Source organism: Saccostrea echinata, unplaced genomic scaffold, assembly GCF_033153115.1.
Source record: "Saccostrea echinata isolate AGI-Se365-2 ecotype Australia unplaced genomic scaffold, CSIRO_AGI_Sech_v1 ptg000049l, whole genome shotgun sequence".
NCBI lineage: Eukaryota > Metazoa > Mollusca > Bivalvia > Ostreida > Ostreidae > Saccostrea > Saccostrea echinata.
In genome coordinates, this window is record NW_026889798.1 from 1,889,703 (window position 1) to 1,910,264 (window position 20,562).

Consider the following 20,562-nt stretch of genomic DNA (forward strand, 5'->3'; position numbering starts at 1 on the left):
CACGTGCACCCTACCTTCTCTCCCACCCCAAGCTCTCTCCAACCCTTCCCTCTTTGCCATTCCAGCCTCTCTACCACCTTATCCTCTTTCTCTCCCCCACCTTTCCTTCTCTCCCACCCAAGTCCCTCTTCCACCCTACCCTCTCTTTCTCCAGACCCTCTTTCCCACCAGCCCAGCCTCTCTCTCAACCTACCTTCTCTCTCTCTCTCTCTCTCTCCCACCTTTCTCTTTCTGCCACCCCCATCCTCTCTCTCTCCCTATACCCTGTCTCCCTCCTTACCCTCTTCCGTATTAGCCCAGTCTCTTACAACCACCCTACCTTCTCTCCCACCCAGGCCTTTCTCCCATACTACCCTTTCTCCCACCCTTGCTCCTCACAACCGCCCTACCAAATTTCCAACCATGCATGTCTTCTCTTTCTCACCCAACCCTTCTACACTAGACAAAATTGCTAACGCACCACCTAAATAAATTAACATTTTTCTTTTCAAAACTTGTTTATGATGTTTTTGATATATAATTATGTTACTTTAATAAAAAATGAGACATTTAAATGCTTTAACTGATAAATAACAACAATGTTTACTGAAGCGTAACCACTTCATAGCAAAAATTAAAATCATATCCATACTTTTTTGGTGGAATAAATTTCTAATTTTTTCTTTGTGGTTGTGTTCTTTATGTTTATACTAATTAAAAACTCAGAAAAAAAGTTACACCGTATTCGGCGTTTGACTCTAGAAGAGCGTGCTAAGGCAGCCAGTATGGTGTCTTAGGGGGTTCCTTTGAAGAAATTTGTGAAAAATTAAAAGAATCAAATGATTATGAATTTCTCTGGTGAAAAATTGTTGAAAATGAATTAACGATCATAAAAATGTTTACAAAAGATATCGACGGCATTAAGTGAGCACCACACAATAATTTCAAAATTGTTCCACAAAATTGGGGCAACCGGAAGTTGGGTAAATTTGGTAGGGACACCAAGGCACTGGATGACTACTAAGCGATATGGTAGTCAATCAGGGTATATCATTTGATTTTTAAGTGGGAGACTGCTCCCGTAGCAACGTCACGGACCACCACCGGTAATCACCAACTTCATATCTTGGCAAAAACGGTGCGCAGTGCACGTCGGGAAATTGATTTTCGGACAAGAAGGTCCTTTAAGGGTCTTGACATGACACCAAGACATTTGTCAATCCAACTGTTTTGGAAAAGATGGCATATTTTATATACTAGTACCAATCAGGAAAATGACCAATTCACAAACAAGCATTCTGAGAGTATTGCATTAGCAATACTAGTCCCCTACCGGCAAGTGTAATCTGGTTCCCGTTAAGAATTCAAAATGCCATAATTCAGTCAAAAATCAATGAAGCAAAATGAAATGCAAACTTGATCTATAACTATAATCAAGGTAAAGTCACATACCAAAAATCAGCTCAATATCTGAAAGCCTTTAGAAGAAAATTGCGGAAAACCCCTAAAAATTGAAAAGGCCGTAATTTCGTCAAAAATCAATGAAGCGGAACGAAATGCAAACTTGATCTGTAACTCATCAAGATACACTCACATACCAAAAATCAGCTCAATATCTGCAAGCGTTTAGGAAAAAAGTGCGGAAAACCAAGTGGGACAGACTGACAGACAGAAAGAGGGACAGACAGACAGACAGACGGACAGACAGACAGACAGACAGACGGACAGACAGACTCAGTGGATACCTATAGACCCCTCCGGTTTCACCGGTAGGGGACTAATAAGAATAATAAGTGGTGCGTTAGCAATTTTGTCTAGTGTATTCTAAAGACAAAAATTTCAACCGAAGGTTAAGTGCTTTTATTGAGAGGGGGATGGATTTCAAAATGACAGGGGGAAGGGGTGGGAAGTAAATACAAAATTTACAACAAAAAAAAACAACTTGCTGATCACTACATGTTCGCTATATTCACCTTTTACACTGTCATATTGTATATTTGTATTCACTATAGCTACCACCCGGTCAATTCTAAATGTACGATATGACAGTGGTGCTAAATCTGCGCTGTTTGACAACAGTTGTTCGGATTTTATCTGTACAATTTCTATATCCCGTCACGGTTCTAGCCTCATCCTCCCTTTCCCATTAGGAGTTAATAAGGTTTCACGTTTTTTGGAAACCTTGGTTTGTAAGAATATCTTAAACTCTGACAAAAAATATGATGAATTTATGCCAAAGGCATTCTATTCTCCTTTGTAATATAATATATGACGGAACAGAGAGAGAGAGAGAGAGAGAGAGAGAGAGATTTTAAAAGTTGCAATGATTTGTGAGGTCCATAAGTACATGTACATGTATAACTACTCGATCACACAAGTGTTTATATTTTTTTGTGGATTTGTACTTACATTTAAATATAAGTGCATACATCTAATGTGTCCTCATCCTATTTCCTATGTAGCATTTATACTTATCTGCTAAATTACTCATCTCAGGACACAACGTACGAACTCATTAAACAAGACTGGAGGCGATCTTTCCCCAACATAACACATAATAATTATAACGAATTTTTATCAATACTCCATGATAAAATTGAAATAAACATGTGTCAAACATTTCAATAGAATATCCCAATAATCCGCCAGGTGAACAATATGTGTAGTAATCTCCTTGAATTTTCATATTATATTCAATCACAAATATTTTTTTTCCCAAAATAAGGATTATATGTCTATTTTATTTATCTTTGTCAGGGGTGGATCCAGAAAATATTGGACAAGTAAAAAAATAAATAAATAAATAAATAAATAAAAACTAAAAAAAAAAAACAAAAAAAAAACAAAACAAAACAATAACCCCCCCCCCCGTAAAGTCCGTTTCCAAACGTAAAAATCAGTAACCTATTTCGTGGTGGTGGTGTTTTCTGGGGGGGGGGGGCAAAGTTTGTTTTTTTTTTTTTTGTTTTTTTTGTTTTTGTTTTTTACTTCTTTCAGTATTATGTATGATTAATCTTTTCAATTTTTTTTTCATAAATATTTTTTAGAGAGATAATTTGGATATTATTTTCTGTTAAACCCCCCCCCCCCCCCCAAGCAGAAACTTGATAATGTATTGTTTAAGTTAGAGCCCTAAAGCACACATGATAGGTCTGAAAATTGCATACATTCAAATGACTTCATGGACCTTTTCAAATTTAATTAAAAATTCCACATTACTATGAAACATAATTATATCAATGTATATCTTAAACTTAATTATTTTTTTTCTGGAATAATATATGAAAATTTTGATTCTATTCTATCTATATAATATTAATTTAAAAGAAATTGGGTAACAACATGTAATTTAATACACGGTTCTAGATAGACTTATTATTGCTACAACAATTTTCTTACTACGCGATGATTTTTGGGATTTATTTACATGCATTTTATTCACAGACGCAAAAATCAAGATTTTCAAGTTAATCAGTCACATGAACATGACTCGCATATTGATTTGGCCAATTTTTGGTGTCAAAAGAGTCTGGACGGCTCTATAAAAGATGTGCTAAGACACGAACACGCGTTTAAATAAGTGCTTACGTTACACGTATCATGTGCCATATGCGCACTATCCAAAGTCAATGAACCCACACTTCTTACACCCCCCCCCCCCTTCACCACCACTACTACTATCAAGCATTGAAGTTAACTTCATTTTCCTTAATTGTTTTTCCGTAAAGCAATGTAAAAAATCAGTGGATGTCCTTTATATTTTGATGAGTCTTGAATCATTTTTATTCTCTCAGTATTTATTTTTCATGTTTTAAATTATTTATCCATTTATTTTTAAAATGTAGAGTGCAAACTTAACCGTTAAATTTTTATACAGTGAATAATTTTGGCATAAGACACACACTTTATTTTAGAATATATTAACGTTGTATAATTGTGACGTTTTATTACATGCACATAAATCGATTAATTGTCATTTGATCCGCCCTTTCAATTAACGAAAGTGAAAGTATTGACAGGTGTCGCTATAATCGGGCACCGGTTTGTTTACATCACCAGGGCCACCGCTTTCACCCAGCGCATGTCGCTGTTTGCTCTTTTTGTTTACATTTTGATTTAGTACATTAAGCTTTAAAATGTAACTTCCTTTACAAAGAATCTAACGGAAACATTATATAATTAGCATAATAATGTTGCATTTGACGACTGAAATCGGAAAGGTCGGCAGGAAAGGTAAGGGATGTTAACAATAGTTTGTATGTCGCCCGGATTTCCTCGGGTTCTATCAAAGCTATGTCGGTATAACCACATCAATAGGAATTTTTATAATAGAGCATATTTATATACACATAGATGTGGCAGTGCTCCTATTAATCGACAACCGTTTATTTTTTTATGATTGTATATAAAATTATACGTGATGGGGTGACCCTGGGAATATTAAAGGAAGATCTAAACACTAATGAAAAATGTTTTTTGGACTTTAAGAAAATTCTTTCTTGATGAAGTGTACATGTACATAATGAGTTTATCTAGCCTATTTTCAACATAGGGTACCTACCATTTTTTTTTTTTCAGGGAAAATGTTCAAAGGCAATGAAGTATTAGTGAACATATGCAGAAATCACTGTTGTTTACTTATATGTTGGTAAAATACATGCAATAAATGTACAGTGTATATACATGTACATGTAATGTTAGTTACGAATACTTTTATTCGTTCTGTCATTCAAATATTCTATCTTTCAACTAAGGTCGTCAGTTCACTCTAACTGCATAAAACTACCATGAAATAAGAACTCTTTAGTTAGCAGTGTTTAGGGCTTCCTTAAGGGTTAGATCTTACATGTATGTAATGTAGACTATTCCCGTAGACCGAGTCCACCTATCTTACTATTGAAATTGTCGAGTTCCTGTTTTGCTGCTAATTCAAGATTATGTATACAGAATATAATAGGTGTCCGTTGTGTTAGACACTAAATTACACTCTATTTTTTATTGACATTTCTAGAATCATTCAAATATTTAAAAAAAAAAATTGAGTGATAATCATATATATCATATATATCGTATAAATTGTATAATCACATTCTCTTTGTAAAAGATTGATAAAACACATAGACCTATCAATTATTAAATTCATTAAATTCAAATAATAAAAAAATAAATACATGATAAAAATTACTGGATAGAAGTAGAAAAATTTAAAATAAATTCATTTCAAATGTTCCTTCACCATTTAGTTTCTATAATAATGTAAATGTATAGTTTTGTTAATGCTGAACACGATTTGTAAAAGGAATGTGTCCGCCATATTCGATGGTTTCTCGCTATATCAGAGGGCCCCTATATAAAGCCGCTGACTTGGTCACTGTTCAGTGTAATCCATCGTCACCGATGTAGACGGACGTATGCTTTACAGCACTTGGTAGCGACAAAATATAACCGCATGTGTACTTCTAATGCAGGAGAGTAAGATACCAAAGAAACTTACAAAAGTTGCACAGGTCAGTGCAGTATACAAACAAACACTTGTAAATACACGTAACTGCAATAAAATGTATACAAAGGTAATGCAAGATAACCAGCACGAACACGGGTGGTCATTCCTCGCCGATACCCGTGACAATAAAGCAGTCAGGTGTAATGAATGCGAAGAGTATACCCTGGTGTTGACGTATCGTAAATATAATATCGAAAATGGCGTATGCCTATTTACGAATCGTGTTCAGCTTTAAACAAGGTATTTTTCTGATCATTTTTCATTGCGTGGACCCTGAGGTCCACGCAGAAAATATATATTAAGCGGGGTTAAAGCGGATGCCATGGGCTTACATCAGGCTACTCATGCTAGGGTAGAGTTCGCCTCTAAGATAACTTGCCCGTAGAACAATTCGCCCTTTTCGAATTAGAATATGCCAACCATTGGCAAACCTTGCTATAAAATCTTCGCATCTTATTTATGTATTCTTTGGTGTAACCAAGATCCTAATTTCTCTTATATACATATATCCTTATGTACAAACTAAATTCTATGGTACAATTAAGCATTTTAAATAAGTAGAAAGAACTTATATAGATAGTTTAAAAGCTTGAACTACTAGATTTTAAAAGATACCATGTTTACCGGTGTAACGACGAAAAGTAAACCCCGTAGAATATTGACCGGGGATCATTTTTCTCTGTAGAAGTTTGACCCCGCCCCCCCCCCCCCCGCTCAATATTCTACGTAGAAAAATAACCCACTTTTTCGTAGAAATTATGGCCTTTGGGTCATTTTTCTCCGTGTGGATTGTAGAAAAATGACACCGTAGAATAACGACCCTCTGTCATTTTTTGATAAAATTAAAAGGTATAACTATACTTTACATAAATAATACAAGATGGTTTATCCCAATTAAAGGAAAACATAACAAGGCTATAATGATGTTCTTTGACTATTAGAAAAAGAATACGCGCTTTCTATGATTTGTTTTATCACATTAAGGTTTTCCATCCCTAATTCTCTATCCTTAAATGTTCATCATGTACATAATACTTTGATATTAATTAATTTAAAGCATTTTATAGTACAAAAGGGTTTACCAAGAGAAAGTTTCAAAAATGTAATTTACTAAGCAGTAATTAATTAACAAATTGCTTTGAAGTCTATGGGGACAATTTTTTTTTTTTAATTCAAATAATAATAATAATATCAATAAATATTGTGGTAGAAAGATGCATTACACATTAGAAATAGAATGACAATTGAAAACTTTTTTTTTTACCAGATAAGTTTTTAAGATTATTTTTTTATAATTTAAAAACAGAGGGAGATAACTCTTACCAAATTTCAAGATCATGAATTAGGACACATCCCACCCTTCCATGCTTATAGTAATAAATGGGAATTGTGTCTAAATATACTGAGTATTCAACACCTACACATCTGATATGTATTCAATTTCATTGAATCTGTTGCTATTAGGGATGGAATACCTTAATAATAATAATACCTTAAAAATTTTCAGTTTCCACGGTTTTAATTATCTAAATGTGCAAAAAAATCAAAATAGTCTTCTTTCTTCTTCATAAGTTATAAGAAAGATTAAAACTCTTCCCAATTAAATTTGCTTTAAAAAGGGGCGATTGTTATGAAAATTTCATCTCATAATTATCTTTCAATTTCTATGAATTGAGTCTCAAACTTTTTCTCATGAAAATGTAGGGAAGATTAAATATGTGAAAAAAAATATCACACAGGCCTGAATCAATATGCCTCTGACCTTTGATATCAGGGGCACAAAACGTGATTAGCTTAAAATCTTTACCAGTATCTTTTGTTGTTTGCTAGTGTCAACAAAGCCTTCACAAAATGAGGCTTTTTACATAAAAAAGAGGTGTTTAACACAAGTCTATGCACAGTATCACATTATCGTCTTTTCCTCTCCCCACTTTCTCTCTCCCCTTCCTCTACCTCCCCAAGTCCTCTCCCCACCTCTCTCTCTCCCAACTTCCTCTCTTTCTCTCTCCCACCCCACTTCCTCTCTCTCTCTCTTCTCCCTCCCCACCTTTCTCTCCCTCCCACTCCACCCCCTTCCTCTCTCTCCCCACTTTCTCTCCCTCCACACTTCCGCTCTCTCCCTCCCCAGTTCCTCTCTCCCCACTTCCTCCCTCTCTCTCCATTTCTCTCTATCTCTCTCATCTCCCCACTTTCTCCCTCTCTCTTTATTTTTTTTTTGACCGTCTGACTCATTTATTTTTAAGCCTTATGTAAAAAAAAAAAACATATATATGTATAATGCATAGATTTTTCAAAGTTATTTACAATAGAATCAATGGAAAAATACTTATTCCAGAATAAAGACAAAATTCTTAAGTTATTTATAAAAGAAATTATAAAATGTTTATTCTTGATCTTTTTACTTTAAATTGGATTTGGCAAATTTATTTATTTTTGCAAAAAAATGAATGTAATTTAAACTTGTAAGGGCGATAACTTCAAACAACAGAAAATACTGCTTCCCAGTTCACAATTTGTTCATTGCGTTATATGTTTGAGCATTTAATTTTATATGATTGGAAAACAATATTTATATGCTTACTAACATACAAGGAACACATGTCAGCTTAAAATCTAAGTTGGATATTATATGTTGTGCCGTTATGAAAAAAAGATAGCTAATGCCCTAAATTATCCACATGCAGAGAGGAGGTCTATAAATATCCTTTATTTGATCTAGTATGTAATAAGGGTTTGGTATTCACTATCCTTTTCCCTTGTATGCTTTCATTTTTCTATATTTTCATAATTTTTATCTTGTTCAGACATCGTGTCGTTGTTTTCAATGTTAACCAAAATGCATTGCATCATGACTCACTCGTTGTTCTACGCATTACCCGGCATTTCATATTTTCTTATTGCATATTTAAACGTTCGTTTGGTGTTTGTTCAAATACATACTCTTAATAAAACTATGTATAATCTTTACTTGTTGCATGGTTCTACTCTGCTGACCATAGATTTCTACAAAACGGTTTTGAATGGACAGTGTTAAATGATTAACCGTTGGGCTATCAACGTAATTATTTTGAGTAAATGTTCACCTTATTACAGGTCCTTGCAAAGCTTCTGGGAAAATTAAAATCATTCACTTAAGTATTAGAGCCATTCAATAAAAAAAGAAAGTCAAGCAAATTGTGGGCTTAAAAAATTGTTCCAAAGTTGCCTCTGTCGCGCATAGGCACCCTCCTCAATCTACATGCACTGTACATAACATTATGAGATAAAGTATATAAATTGTAAGACACTGAAATAAGCATTTAATTCTAAGTCTGAAGGAAGAATTTAAGAAGGGATGCCACGCCAAATTTTTTTTTCATAGGTCTTTAAGACATCCCCTTTAAACTATGGTTTCAGCATTAAAAGGCCGATATTAGCTTTAAATTATTTTATAAATTTTTTCCCCAATTTTTCATAGAAAATGAAAAAAAAAAAGAAAGATTTTATTTGCAAATAAGATGTTTTAGAGTTAAAAATTTGCTATTAATAAATGCAGAAAATGAATATCTAATAAAATATATAAACAAAAGCAAGCTGGTCATTTTATTTTTTTTTTTTTTTTACTAAAAAATTATCTATGAAAATAAAACACAGTATTTATGAATATTTTCGAAACCTATGGATAATGTAAAAAAAAAAAAAAAAAAAAAAAAAAAAAAAAAAAACAAGTCACAGCTACAATGAATATGCTAGACAATCATATTTTAAAAAGAAACTAAAATGAAAATGCTAGTTTTTAGAATTTTTTTTTTTAATTTTGGCTAATTCCGATCAAAATTTAAATTGATCCCAACCAGAATTTTATAATAATTGGAAATAGATAATATTTTCAAAAGAATACTAGTTTGTTTAGGTGTAATACGGATTAAAAGGTAATTGAACTTGACAATCAAATAGATTTCTTAGAGGTAAATACATAAAGCGGACGATAATTATAATTTTATAAGTCCCCTACCGGTGAAACCGAAGGGGACTATAGGCTTCCTCTGAGTCCGTCCGTCCGTCTAGCTGTCTGTCTGTCTGTCCGTCTGTCCCTCTGTCTGTCTGTCAGCCTGTCCCACTTGGTTTTCCGCACTTTTCTTCTAAACGCTTGCAGATATTGAGCTCATTTTTGGTATGTGAGTGTATCTTGATGAGTTACAGATCAATATCTGCAAGCGTTTAGAAAATAATTGTGGAAAATCTTAAAATTGAAAAGGTCGTAATTCCGTCAAAAATCATTGAAGCGGAACGAAATGCAAACTTGATCTGTAACTCATCAAGATACACTCACATACCAAAAATCAGCTCAATATCTGCAAGCGTTTAGAAAAAAAAAGTTTAGGAAAACCACGTGGAGCAGACTGACAGACAGACAGAGGGACAGACAGACAGACACCTAGATAGCCAGACAGACAGACGGACAGACTCAAAGGAAACCTATACCAATCCCCTCCGGTTTCACCGGTAGGGGACTAATAACAACCTGTGCACCACACTGTTAAATCCTATTACGAGGGAAGGGGGGGGGGGGCTTGTCTAACTTTTTGGTACATTTTGATTTCTTTTAAATGTTTAATTTTCCGAATTTTAAACCTTCCCGCAACAAAAAGTGCGGGGGAGCTTCCAATGCAAATTAAAACTTATCAGGGTTCGACACTAACGGTGGACCTGCGGCCCGAGTCCACCAAAAAATTGGAAGGTCCACCAAATGTTCTGGACTAGGTGGACCGTCGGTCCACTTAAAAATTAAACACCATATTTAAAAAAAAACAACGGTAATTCCACTTTTTCTATAAATCGACATCCGTAAATCAACGATTAATTCATCCATACTTATATTTTACGAGAAATAAATAGGGTATAATTCATTTTGGGTAATCAGGGGAACCTAGCAACTAAATATATATTTTACATGTAATATTGATGACTACACTATCAATAACATTGACTGCAAGAACATTCAACACGGACCTTGAAAAAGAAACATGTAAAATTCGAGCCAAATTGGTCAGTCTGTCCTTTGTTTGTTTAATGCACAGAAAGGTGTGAAAATATACACTGGGTAACAGGAAATCACTTCACGCCTGACTTTCTGATGGCCAGGTTTGGCGATAATGTTAATTGATTGACAGCTGCATTTATGCATTGTCCTCAAGCAGGTGTGATTTATATTTTATGAATACGTTATTTGCAATTCCTGTTTTTTTTCTGCTATACATTATATCACATAAAAGAATCATATGATCGCAGTTTATTTGAATAAATAATAATTTAAAAAAATAAATAAATAAATAAATATACTTTTGTCAGTTTTGCATCGTTATAAAAAGTATTCTAGCCATAGATACATGAAAAATTCATTTGTTTATATGAACAACTCAATTATTGGGATTATAAATTGTATCTACCTTTGGAAGCTAAATAAATGCAGGTTTCTACCATTGTAAATAAATTATATTAAAATAACAAATTGTTTGAAGATGTAGATTGTGTTCTTTTTTTTAAATATTGAAAATATGTTTCACAATATTGCTAAAAACTCCTGACTACTAGTAATTGATTTGTTTCTGTTGACTGGTTAAACTTATACTTTATTAGTCTGACAAGACTGGGTACATAAGTTGGTTTCAAGCCTTGTGTAATGAATTCATTCATTAATTCAAACATTTATAAAGGTCCACCAGAATTTGAGAAGGTCCACCAATATTTTTTGACTAGTGGACCTGCAGTCCACCAAGGTAAAAAAGTTAGTGTCGAACCCTGCTTATATATTCAAATTATAACAAAAGATTATTTTTTATAGAAAAAGTGAGCCCCCCTCCCCCACATACTACGGAGACATTTTGAACCTTTCTCTTTATTGATTAAAATATCCCCATAATATAAGGAGAGAAATATTCTCTTATGCATACTCCCTTTCATGACTATTTACGCATACTTCTTAAAGAATGGCATAGCCTTACGTTCGCCGGAATCTTCCGATGATATCAAAGTGAAATCTTTCATGTTACGTGTGGGTGATCGAGGCCCGGGACCAGGGTTGTGAAGGTACACGGAGGAAAGCAATAAGCAAAATTCTATCTATAGAGCAGAAAGGGTAGAGATTGAAGTACTTATTTTATTGAAAATACTAGACGTAAAATATTTATATTACAGAAAAAACATTCTCTCTCTCTCTTCCTCTTTCTGCAAAAACAAAGGGGGTTCCAACGCCCAGACCCTCCCTCCCCCTGGACCTGCCAATGGAGTTAAAATTCAACTATTTAGATACCTGCACGCTTAAGCCTCTTACAATTCTGTTGTTGATTTTAAAGGCTACATTACAATTGTGATAGATACCTAGATCAACATTTCATATTCATATCATTTCAAGGTCTCGTTTTTTTTTATCATTACAGCCTATTTAAGCAGACTTAAATAACGATGAAAATTACAAGATACATGTAAAAACAAATTTATTTGACCTTTGTATAGTCACTAAATCTAGAAATTTAATTTCTTTGAATTTCGTTTAGAAACACATGCCTATGGTCCACATATTGCGGTCCTTTTTTAAAGGACAGCAACTTGTTTCTTCTACTTTTGTCTCATCTTCCTCAAATTGTCTAATTACAAATCGTACTAAACTGATTTTCTTTTAGGTTCAAGATCAAGACATATTAGATGCTTTTCTTATTATAATTTGTACAAATATATAAAAGTAATAAATCATAGATCTACATAATTTTTTTTCTTATTTGCATATTCAGAGAGGGAGAGAAAACATTTCCCAGATATCCACAACAACTGCAGCCTACCGTCTTACAAGCCCCATGGCCGTAGATACATCCCTCACGGTTACGGATTTTATGAGGACTGGATGCCCCATAACCAGAATATCAACATCAGATATACTGAGTAAGTCTAGTACAGAAAATGCTGATGACATTTCCTCTGAATTGGAGCTAAAGTCTCTGCTAATAATTTTCTTTCATAGTTTTGTTGTTGTTGTTGTTGTTTTGTATCATGTGTTTGTCATGATGTACATTGTACCAAATTGCATTTTCCTACTATTTTTAAGTCTTCCAAAGGCGATTGAGAATAGAGACACCTTAATGTTTATTTCTTAAACAAAACACATCTAAGCAGATCAGCAGCTTGAAAATATTTCTTTCTGTATTTAAATATGGTACACATTCACCTATAGATGCGTTTATTGGGGCATCGTTTGAATTTCAAATGACCTGATTTTGCAGGAATGGACCGGACTGGAAGTCGAAGCTAAAATACATTCCTGATCCAGAAAATCCTAAATACCCGGCAGCAGAAATCTTTGAGAACAACTGGAAAGCTATGAGGCCGTATCCTTGTAAGTCAGCTGGAGTTATCTTACCTAGAAAACAGTTTTAATCTAGCTAAAGTATTTTTTTTTTCATCAATTGAATATTATTTGAATTTATTTTATAATTAATTAATATTACTTGTTTTTAAACAAACACAAGTTAAAAAAATGTATTAAGTTATTTATTTAAAAAAAAACGAATGGGGGAGGAAGAAGCATTTTCAATTATTTTATTATATCCCATTCATGATTTATTGTAACTGAAAATGAACTTAGTTGCTTCTTAGAAAGATAAGAAATACATGTAATGATGATTATTATTATTATTTTTTTTTTTTTTGGTCTGACTTCATTTGTATCTTGTGAGACTCTGGATAATTTATATTCTCATAAAATTGTTGTCATTTATATTCTCATAAAATTGTTGTCATTTATATTCTCATAAAATTGTTGTCATAGAATAAGATGCAATATACATTATGTACATGTATCACATTTGCATACAATTCAACCCGCCCGTAATGTAAATTAAAAATGTTATGTACCTTTTTTAGTTTGTAGTAAATTTAGGATAAAAATATTTTCTTTAAATTACACGTCTAGCGTAAACTTATTCAGATTTATATCATTATCTAACAGACACATACATGAGGACGAGAAATGAGTGGTTGCTTGACCCTGGACTGACCAAGGTGGGACTTAGGTGTAACTTTGGCGGCGTCCACAAGGCCACTAACACCAGCAGTGATGAAATCACACACAGAATGCTTTTTGGGCGGGGACGCAACGGTAAGTTTACTAAACAAGCAAAGATGTCAAAATGTTCTTTTTTAAAGCATTTTCCTGCTATAACAAGTTAGATTATCTCTTAAAATGGGGGGGGGGGGGAGGGGGGTGGTGGTGGAATGGACAGACATTTATTTAATAGGTGAATAAAACCAGTAAGTGGAACATGTGCGGATCTAGAGAGAGTCAGGTGGGGTCCGATCCGCCTGGGATTTTCAGAGTTATCAAATTTACATAGTAAAGTAACAAAAAAGACCTCCTCCCCAAGAAAGACGAACCCCTCGTAAGGAGTATCATACTGTTATAAGGAGAATCAAATAAATGAAGCTTAATTTATGAAGTGAAGGAAAGCCCCCCTCCCCCCCCCCCTCCTCCCCAACGAACTAGGCTTTCAAGTTTAGAGATGTGGTCGTTTTTGTTTTAAGCCTTTTTTCTGAATTGTTGTCAAAGAATTTCTGGGAAGGATTTTGGGGGGTGGGGTAGTAGGGTGGACCCCCTCCCCCTAGCTAGCTGGGAAAAAATATGGATCTGCGCATGTGGAAAGATGGGGGGGGGTGTGATATTCCCTTGCCCCTATCCCCTGAATGTGTATAAAATAATTACAACTGAATTCATTTCAGCTGGTCAGAAAGTAGACACAAGGAGAGGTTATGACGAAGTTTTTAATACGAAACTTGCCTACAAAACACCAGGTTTATAGATATATAAACGAGTGCATGTACATGTATTCATAAATATAGTTTTAAAAAAAGCATTTCCAGTGCTCAGAAGATAGTCCCAAATCGTTAACTGTTTTCTATAAGAGGTTTTCAACTTTTCATTGAAATATATACAGTGGAGCCTCATTTATCCGGACACCAACAATCCGCGGCCGGACGCTCCACCTTCCGGACAAATTTATAGGAAACAATTAATATTTTTAGTTACGAAATATGTTGCAGTTCTCCGGACACTTCGTTAATCCGGACAATTGGTTCGGGAACACAAGATTCCGGACTGTATTTTTTTTTTTTTTTTGGACTCGTTTATACTTTTTTGATTAGTTAGATGTACGTCAAACAATAAAATATTTACAGAGGTAGACAAAAATAACAATATTTATTTGTACATGTATTATATTAAACAGAGCTTAAAAAAGTAATTCAGATAGATAAAATTTTATTTTCATTATAATATAATTATGGGCATATTTAATTAAACAATGATATTATGTTGATTTTGAAAGATAAAAACATTTACTAGAACAGTTTGTATTCTATTGCCATCCACAGACTAATAAAACAACTTATGAATTTATGAGATACATGTATATACAAGATTCGTGAATGGGACTAACTTATGGCCACTGGTTATGCCAAGAATAGAATAGTGAAAAAAAGGCATTTATATCGGGAGGGTTGTGGTGTGGGTGATTTGGTTTTGTGATGTACATGTAGCAAGCATATATTGATTTGGTAATTGGAGATATAAAAAATATATTGCACTTACTTTTAGATTCAATAAAGTGCATTTATTTTCCTGCTTATGGCGAAGGGCCAATATACTCTAAATTTAGATCGAGTTATCTTTCTTTCCACTGCAAGAAAATAAGACTATGATTCAATATCCATTTATTCAAATTCAATATCTTATATTCTGATTGTGAAAACTTTGATACATAATTTAATAGGATTCCTTTTCCCCCCTGTTATCTACACTTTTTTTTTTACTCTAGACGAAGTTTTTGATAAAGTTACCCGACTGAAATTTTAGGTAGAGTTTTCACATTTAACCCCTATGATATTTTCCCTCCATCTAGAGACGATCATTGACAAGAGGAACGGAATCCCGTACGCGTCTGAGGGGGACAAATCGTACCAGGCAGTGGAATATTCCCCTAGCTTCCATAAGGCGGGGTCTAGTCTGCCCTGTCCACAGTTCGGGTAAGATATTTTTACACCTTTCTTTGTCCGCGAAAAAAATAATTGTCGAGTATCCTTTCACAATAATGAAACCTTTTTTTATAATTAAAGAACGTCATCATAGATTGATTTTTAGACTATTTTCATATTTTAGTTGGTTAATAAGATCCGTCGATAGAAGTTCCTAATAACTATGATAATAATAAACATATATAAGGCCCAAGAAAAAAAATTGTAACAGCAAATTAAAACAACATTTTATTCGTTGGCCTTATAGTGTAATAATCTACGTTAGCGAACAAAGATATATTTTAATTTAAAAAATTGTCCGTTATCCCTAATGAATCATCGGTGATTTTTTTTTCTCATAAATCTTCCTACTCGATCACTTTCTTCATGAATCCAAAGATATATGCGTCATCTAAAAATTTCCAAAAATAAATATGATTGCATGTTACATGTATGTATAGTGAGCCGGTATATGTCTATACATTTCATGACTTTTTGCATATCGATGACGTCTTTATTATGTTACAGTTTAACAATATCAAGTGAAGGAATAGTGAAGGCATCGAATTAATCTCTGTAGGGAGTGATCTATCAGAAAATCCTCTTCTCTAGAGGAATAATGAATGATTAATCATCGGAATGTTAAAATTTCTTCTTTTTTAATTCTAATTTTATCCCCCCTTTCCCCCTTGTTAAATATAATTCTTTAAAACTATAGTTGTTCAGAGTTAGGCGTATAAGTGTTAATTTTATTCTACTTCAAAAGGAAGTAGAGATTGCTTACATGTTTATGGTGATGTCAGGAACTTCATTTTACTTTAAAATGATTTCCTCATTTCTTTCCTGGATCGATATTTTTCCTTAAAGAATTCAGTTATGTTGGTAATCCAATTTCTGCGAATTCGCTAAAAAAAAAAAAAAAAAAAAAAAAAAAAAAAAAAAAATTTAACCACAGTAGTAATGAAGTGCGCATATATGGCAAACTACATGGCTAAGTAAACCTTTCAGCTTTTTTCCTGACAATTGAGAAAATGCAACCAAAACAAAAAATAAAAAGAAGAATAAAACATAAATGAATTTGATGTACAAAAATGCTCATTTAAACGTTGTGGTGATTATATCACGAGATGAAAGATGCGTTTTATACACATCTATAAGGAATCCCATTTTGGACCCACGAAAAATATATTTTTGTCGAAATCATTAAAACGAATTTAATTGTTAATTTTTTTTTAATTCTTTATAATGAAGTAATAAAATGTGAAGTGAGTGAAGTGAAAATGAATTTAAAAAAATATAAGGTGAATTAATTAAACCTTGTGTGTAGTGACGTTCTCATGCAACCCAGGAAGTTGATCAAAAGATTAACCCAATCGTCTTGGCAGGAACAAAAATGAATTTTAAAAGGAAAGAAAAAAAGAAATATGAAACTCTATCTATGACACACTCGAATCGCTTAAGTCCCCTCTCCGAATATTTTTAGTGGTTTGCCCAAGGTACCGTCCTGCTTTTCAAATTAATCCTGTATGCTTTTCTGTGAGAACTTGATATTGCTTTTGCGAAAATCGATTCATATTTGATTTTCTGCGATTTTTAAATAAATGAACGACAGGTAGAACATGCGACTACCTATACTTATATAGTCTGTCTAGCGTTTATTTCATTCAGCATCTCTTAATGTTTAGGTATTCTTAACTGAAAACCACCACCTATTATGTTAAGTTGCACTGTCTGGGAGCGAAGTGTATCCTTCCAAAACCAGACAATGCATTCCTTTTTATCCCCTTGCAACAAAGTTGGAGGGATATAGTAACCCGCTTGTGTGTTTGTGTGTGTGGGTGGGTGGTTGAGTAAGTGCGTAAAGGAATTTTTAAGTAATAATTTAAATCGGGATCGATGTGATCTATTACAAGGAAGTGCCCCGCTTTGCAGTGCCTTCTTTTCGTTTCGACTGTTCCAGAAATATTCAAGCAATTGACAGTTTATTAATTCCACTGGACTTTAAACTTTTAAGTAACACCAAATACAACATGTCAATATTTTAGAATTAGATAATTCTGCGGATTATTTAAGACAGACACTATTTTTTTTACGATATTTCAGATTTTTTTAACCTAGTGCTTCGTCTATGAACGATGTTTTATATTTTAAAAACTATTCCGGGTTAAATCTTGTGGTAAACATGGGACAATAGGTACATGTACTACCTGGCTAACGGACGAGCAATCTCGGAAAAACAGAAAAGATATTCGCGGAAAAGCAGTACGTTTTGTCACGGAAAAAACTGAAATTACATTGTACCAATTAATCTTCCTTCTCTGAAAGCAGTAAACCATCTCTGCAGTAAATCGTCAAATATTACACAGACAGAAGCATGGTTAAAATTTGGGAGTTAACATGTATATGGGGTTTCATGTAGTAAACCTTCCCTCACAGAATTAATCTATAGTCAACCCACAAGAGGCTCAGTTTCAGGCTGATGTATTTGAGGCCAAAAGGTGAAAGATAAAGGTCACAAAGTCATATATTAAAACTAGACCTAATGATTTTGAGGGGAAATGGTTAAAGGTCAAGGTTGCAATTTTGTTAGGTCCTCTACCCACTTATTATGACCTGAAGCGGAGTACTGGAGGGTCATAAATTCCCTGTTTTTGTTTTGTTTCTTTGTTTTTGTTATTTGTTTGTTTTTATGACTACATGTGTGTTATTTAACATCGTGTAAGAAGTTTATCAATATTTTCTTGCCATTTTTTCAGCCAAGTCAGGTATTTACAGAAAATGTGTGAAACTAACATTATCACAAACAATAATTTCAGTCGTAAAGATATAACTAATGCATTTATTAACAGAGACAGCGTTCAATACGGTACCGGTGCATGTGAACTCGATTTGGGTTGTTTCATTGATTGAAGTGGAATGTTGAAAAACGTTAATTGATTGTATCAATTATAGTGTCCGATTTTCATTTGTCATAGTTTTAGTTTGTGCTTTGATATATACAGTGTAGGCATAAAATTGTTATGCAGCTAATTAACTACTCATTATGGGGGAACATTATTTATATCTCTTAAATGATTCCTTTATAAGTTAAATATTTTTGTTCTAAAAGTATTGCCAGGTAAAAGTGCAAAGAACCATCCACTTATATAATTCAGACTTTTCCCAAGTTTATCAAAGTAAACTATAGTCGCATCATGTTCACAGATCTCTTGTATAATAGAAAAGAACTTATTAGCACCGTACTAAAATAAGGCAGACAATAAACCTTTCAGGAGAAAGACATATTTAGTTAACTAACACGATCAAATATCCGTCATTTAGAGCAAGTGGGCTGACGGCCAGGATAAATGAAGAAATATCACCCATAAAACGATACCATTTTCTGAAATAAATCGGGCTCACGTGACGTAGAGTTTTGGCACGTGATGATCTCAGATGTTCGGCGTCTGTGTGTTGATTTTGAAGGAGGAAAGTGACAGAAACTAAGAAATCATGATCCTTTTTATTAATTATCACATCTCGTATAAGAAAAACTACTCACTATGCGTATAGATTTATCCCTTTGTATAGTTGACAAGGAAGTGATTTTAGGAACCCAGGTGCCACTCTTGTTCTGTCAAAAGACTTTGTGTCTATTTAACTTTTATTTTAAATTGTAAACAAGTGAATCTCTAAAGTGAGTCAAAATCGATTTTAGTTTATTCGCGTCTAGTATCTATTTTCCATTGTCATTCCATTTTTCTTCACCAAGGTGAACTTATGCATATCGTCCAAGCTTATGCATATAGTCTGTTTTGATCCCTACTGAACATTTCATTTTAACCCTTTTTCACAACCATTAATTTAAAATTAACAAAAAGTGTAAAAATGAAGAAATAATTTTATACAAATACATTTAAGTAATAATTTTCAATAGAACATTTAATAATTAATGAACTAACGATATTTTATTGCTGAAGTATTTACTTCACAAAAAGAACAATTCAAAAGACAGTGTCAAAAGCTCTTCTATTGTGCTATGTGTATTTGCTACTTTATGCTACTACATGTATATTGAATGCTTTCCTATTATTACAGTGTGGTTCGAAAGTAAGTTACAAATAACCCGTAGCATGGTTGTTCCTGATTCCCTTTGTTAGAGACTGTAGCTCTCGATTTGCATGCCTGATTTCTTATTAGGTTTGCTAAGTACTGCTGCATGTTTGGTTGTAGAATTACTTTTAATTACTGAATTATCAGACTTTGTAGATTTGCAAATGATTACCTAGATAATTACATATACCTGTACATGTAACTTTTGTAACATTTGTAGATATTTGTAAAACTACAGACAGTTCAGTTTATTAGAGTAAAAAGACATACGTCTCATGGAAAATTTTTACATATACATATACATATACATGTATATTAAAGTACATAAAATGGAAAAATTGTCTTCTGCAATTTATGAATTGCTGAAAGAAAATGTCTTTGTTGCATTAGCTAAGTACAAAAATTTTCTAAATTACGTAATTTCAATAGATTTTGTTGTAAATTTATAAGTACCAAATATGTTATATTTTATATTTTGAAGGCCTTTAATTACGTATTAATGTACGGAAACGATACTCTATTTCTTTTCTTGCAATTGCCAAGATGCTCTGTAATTACCGATCAATACTTTAGATAAACCTAAACACAAAAATACCGATTTATTTAATATCATTATAGGCATCGTTTCCAAAGAATTTTTGAAACTTCTTACTTTTAGACGTGGTTTGGATTCTTGTAGGGTTTTTTGTAATCAAACTTAAAACAGAATTGCTCAAAAGACTCAATTTTTTTTTAATAAGAAGGGGGATCTAATGTATTTTTCAGATTATATACGTGTTACCATAGTAACATATTATACAGCGTGATCTTTAATAATCAAAGAAACAAAACTTGGCTATTGAACCTACGTCATTCCTTCTCCCAGAAAACCATACTTCGTTAATAAACGTAGATTTTAACAATCATAAAATCACTCATATGAAAACCTAATATTAATAGTAATGTAGTGT

General features: G+C 33.3%; 1 protein-coding gene across 4 annotated transcripts in view; it reads left to right on the top strand.

The window, feature by feature from the left end:
• The window catches only part of LOC133203306 (spermatogenesis-associated serine-rich protein 1-like), a 40,452-nt gene that overhangs the window by 16,947 nt on the left and 2,943 nt on the right, over nucleotides 1-20,562 (top strand). Inside the window, exons 1-6 of one of the 4 annotated variants that reach the window (XM_061339115.1) lie at nucleotides 4,052-4,212; nucleotides 12,253-12,400; nucleotides 12,739-12,851; nucleotides 13,464-13,613; nucleotides 14,231-14,302; nucleotides 15,409-15,532. In XM_061339115.1, the coding sequence (XP_061195099.1) occupies nucleotides 4,170-4,212; nucleotides 12,253-12,400; nucleotides 12,739-12,851; nucleotides 13,464-13,613; nucleotides 14,231-14,302; nucleotides 15,409-15,532 (650 nt within the window). In that variant the 5' untranslated portion in view covers nucleotides 4,052-4,169. Of the gene's footprint in view, nucleotides 1-4,051; nucleotides 4,213-12,252; nucleotides 12,401-12,738; nucleotides 12,852-13,463; nucleotides 13,614-14,230; nucleotides 14,303-15,408; nucleotides 15,533-19,597; nucleotides 19,610-20,562 lie in introns of those variants that run through there. The other 3 variants (XM_061339114.1, XM_061339112.1, XM_061339113.1) reach the window with 3 other exon arrangements.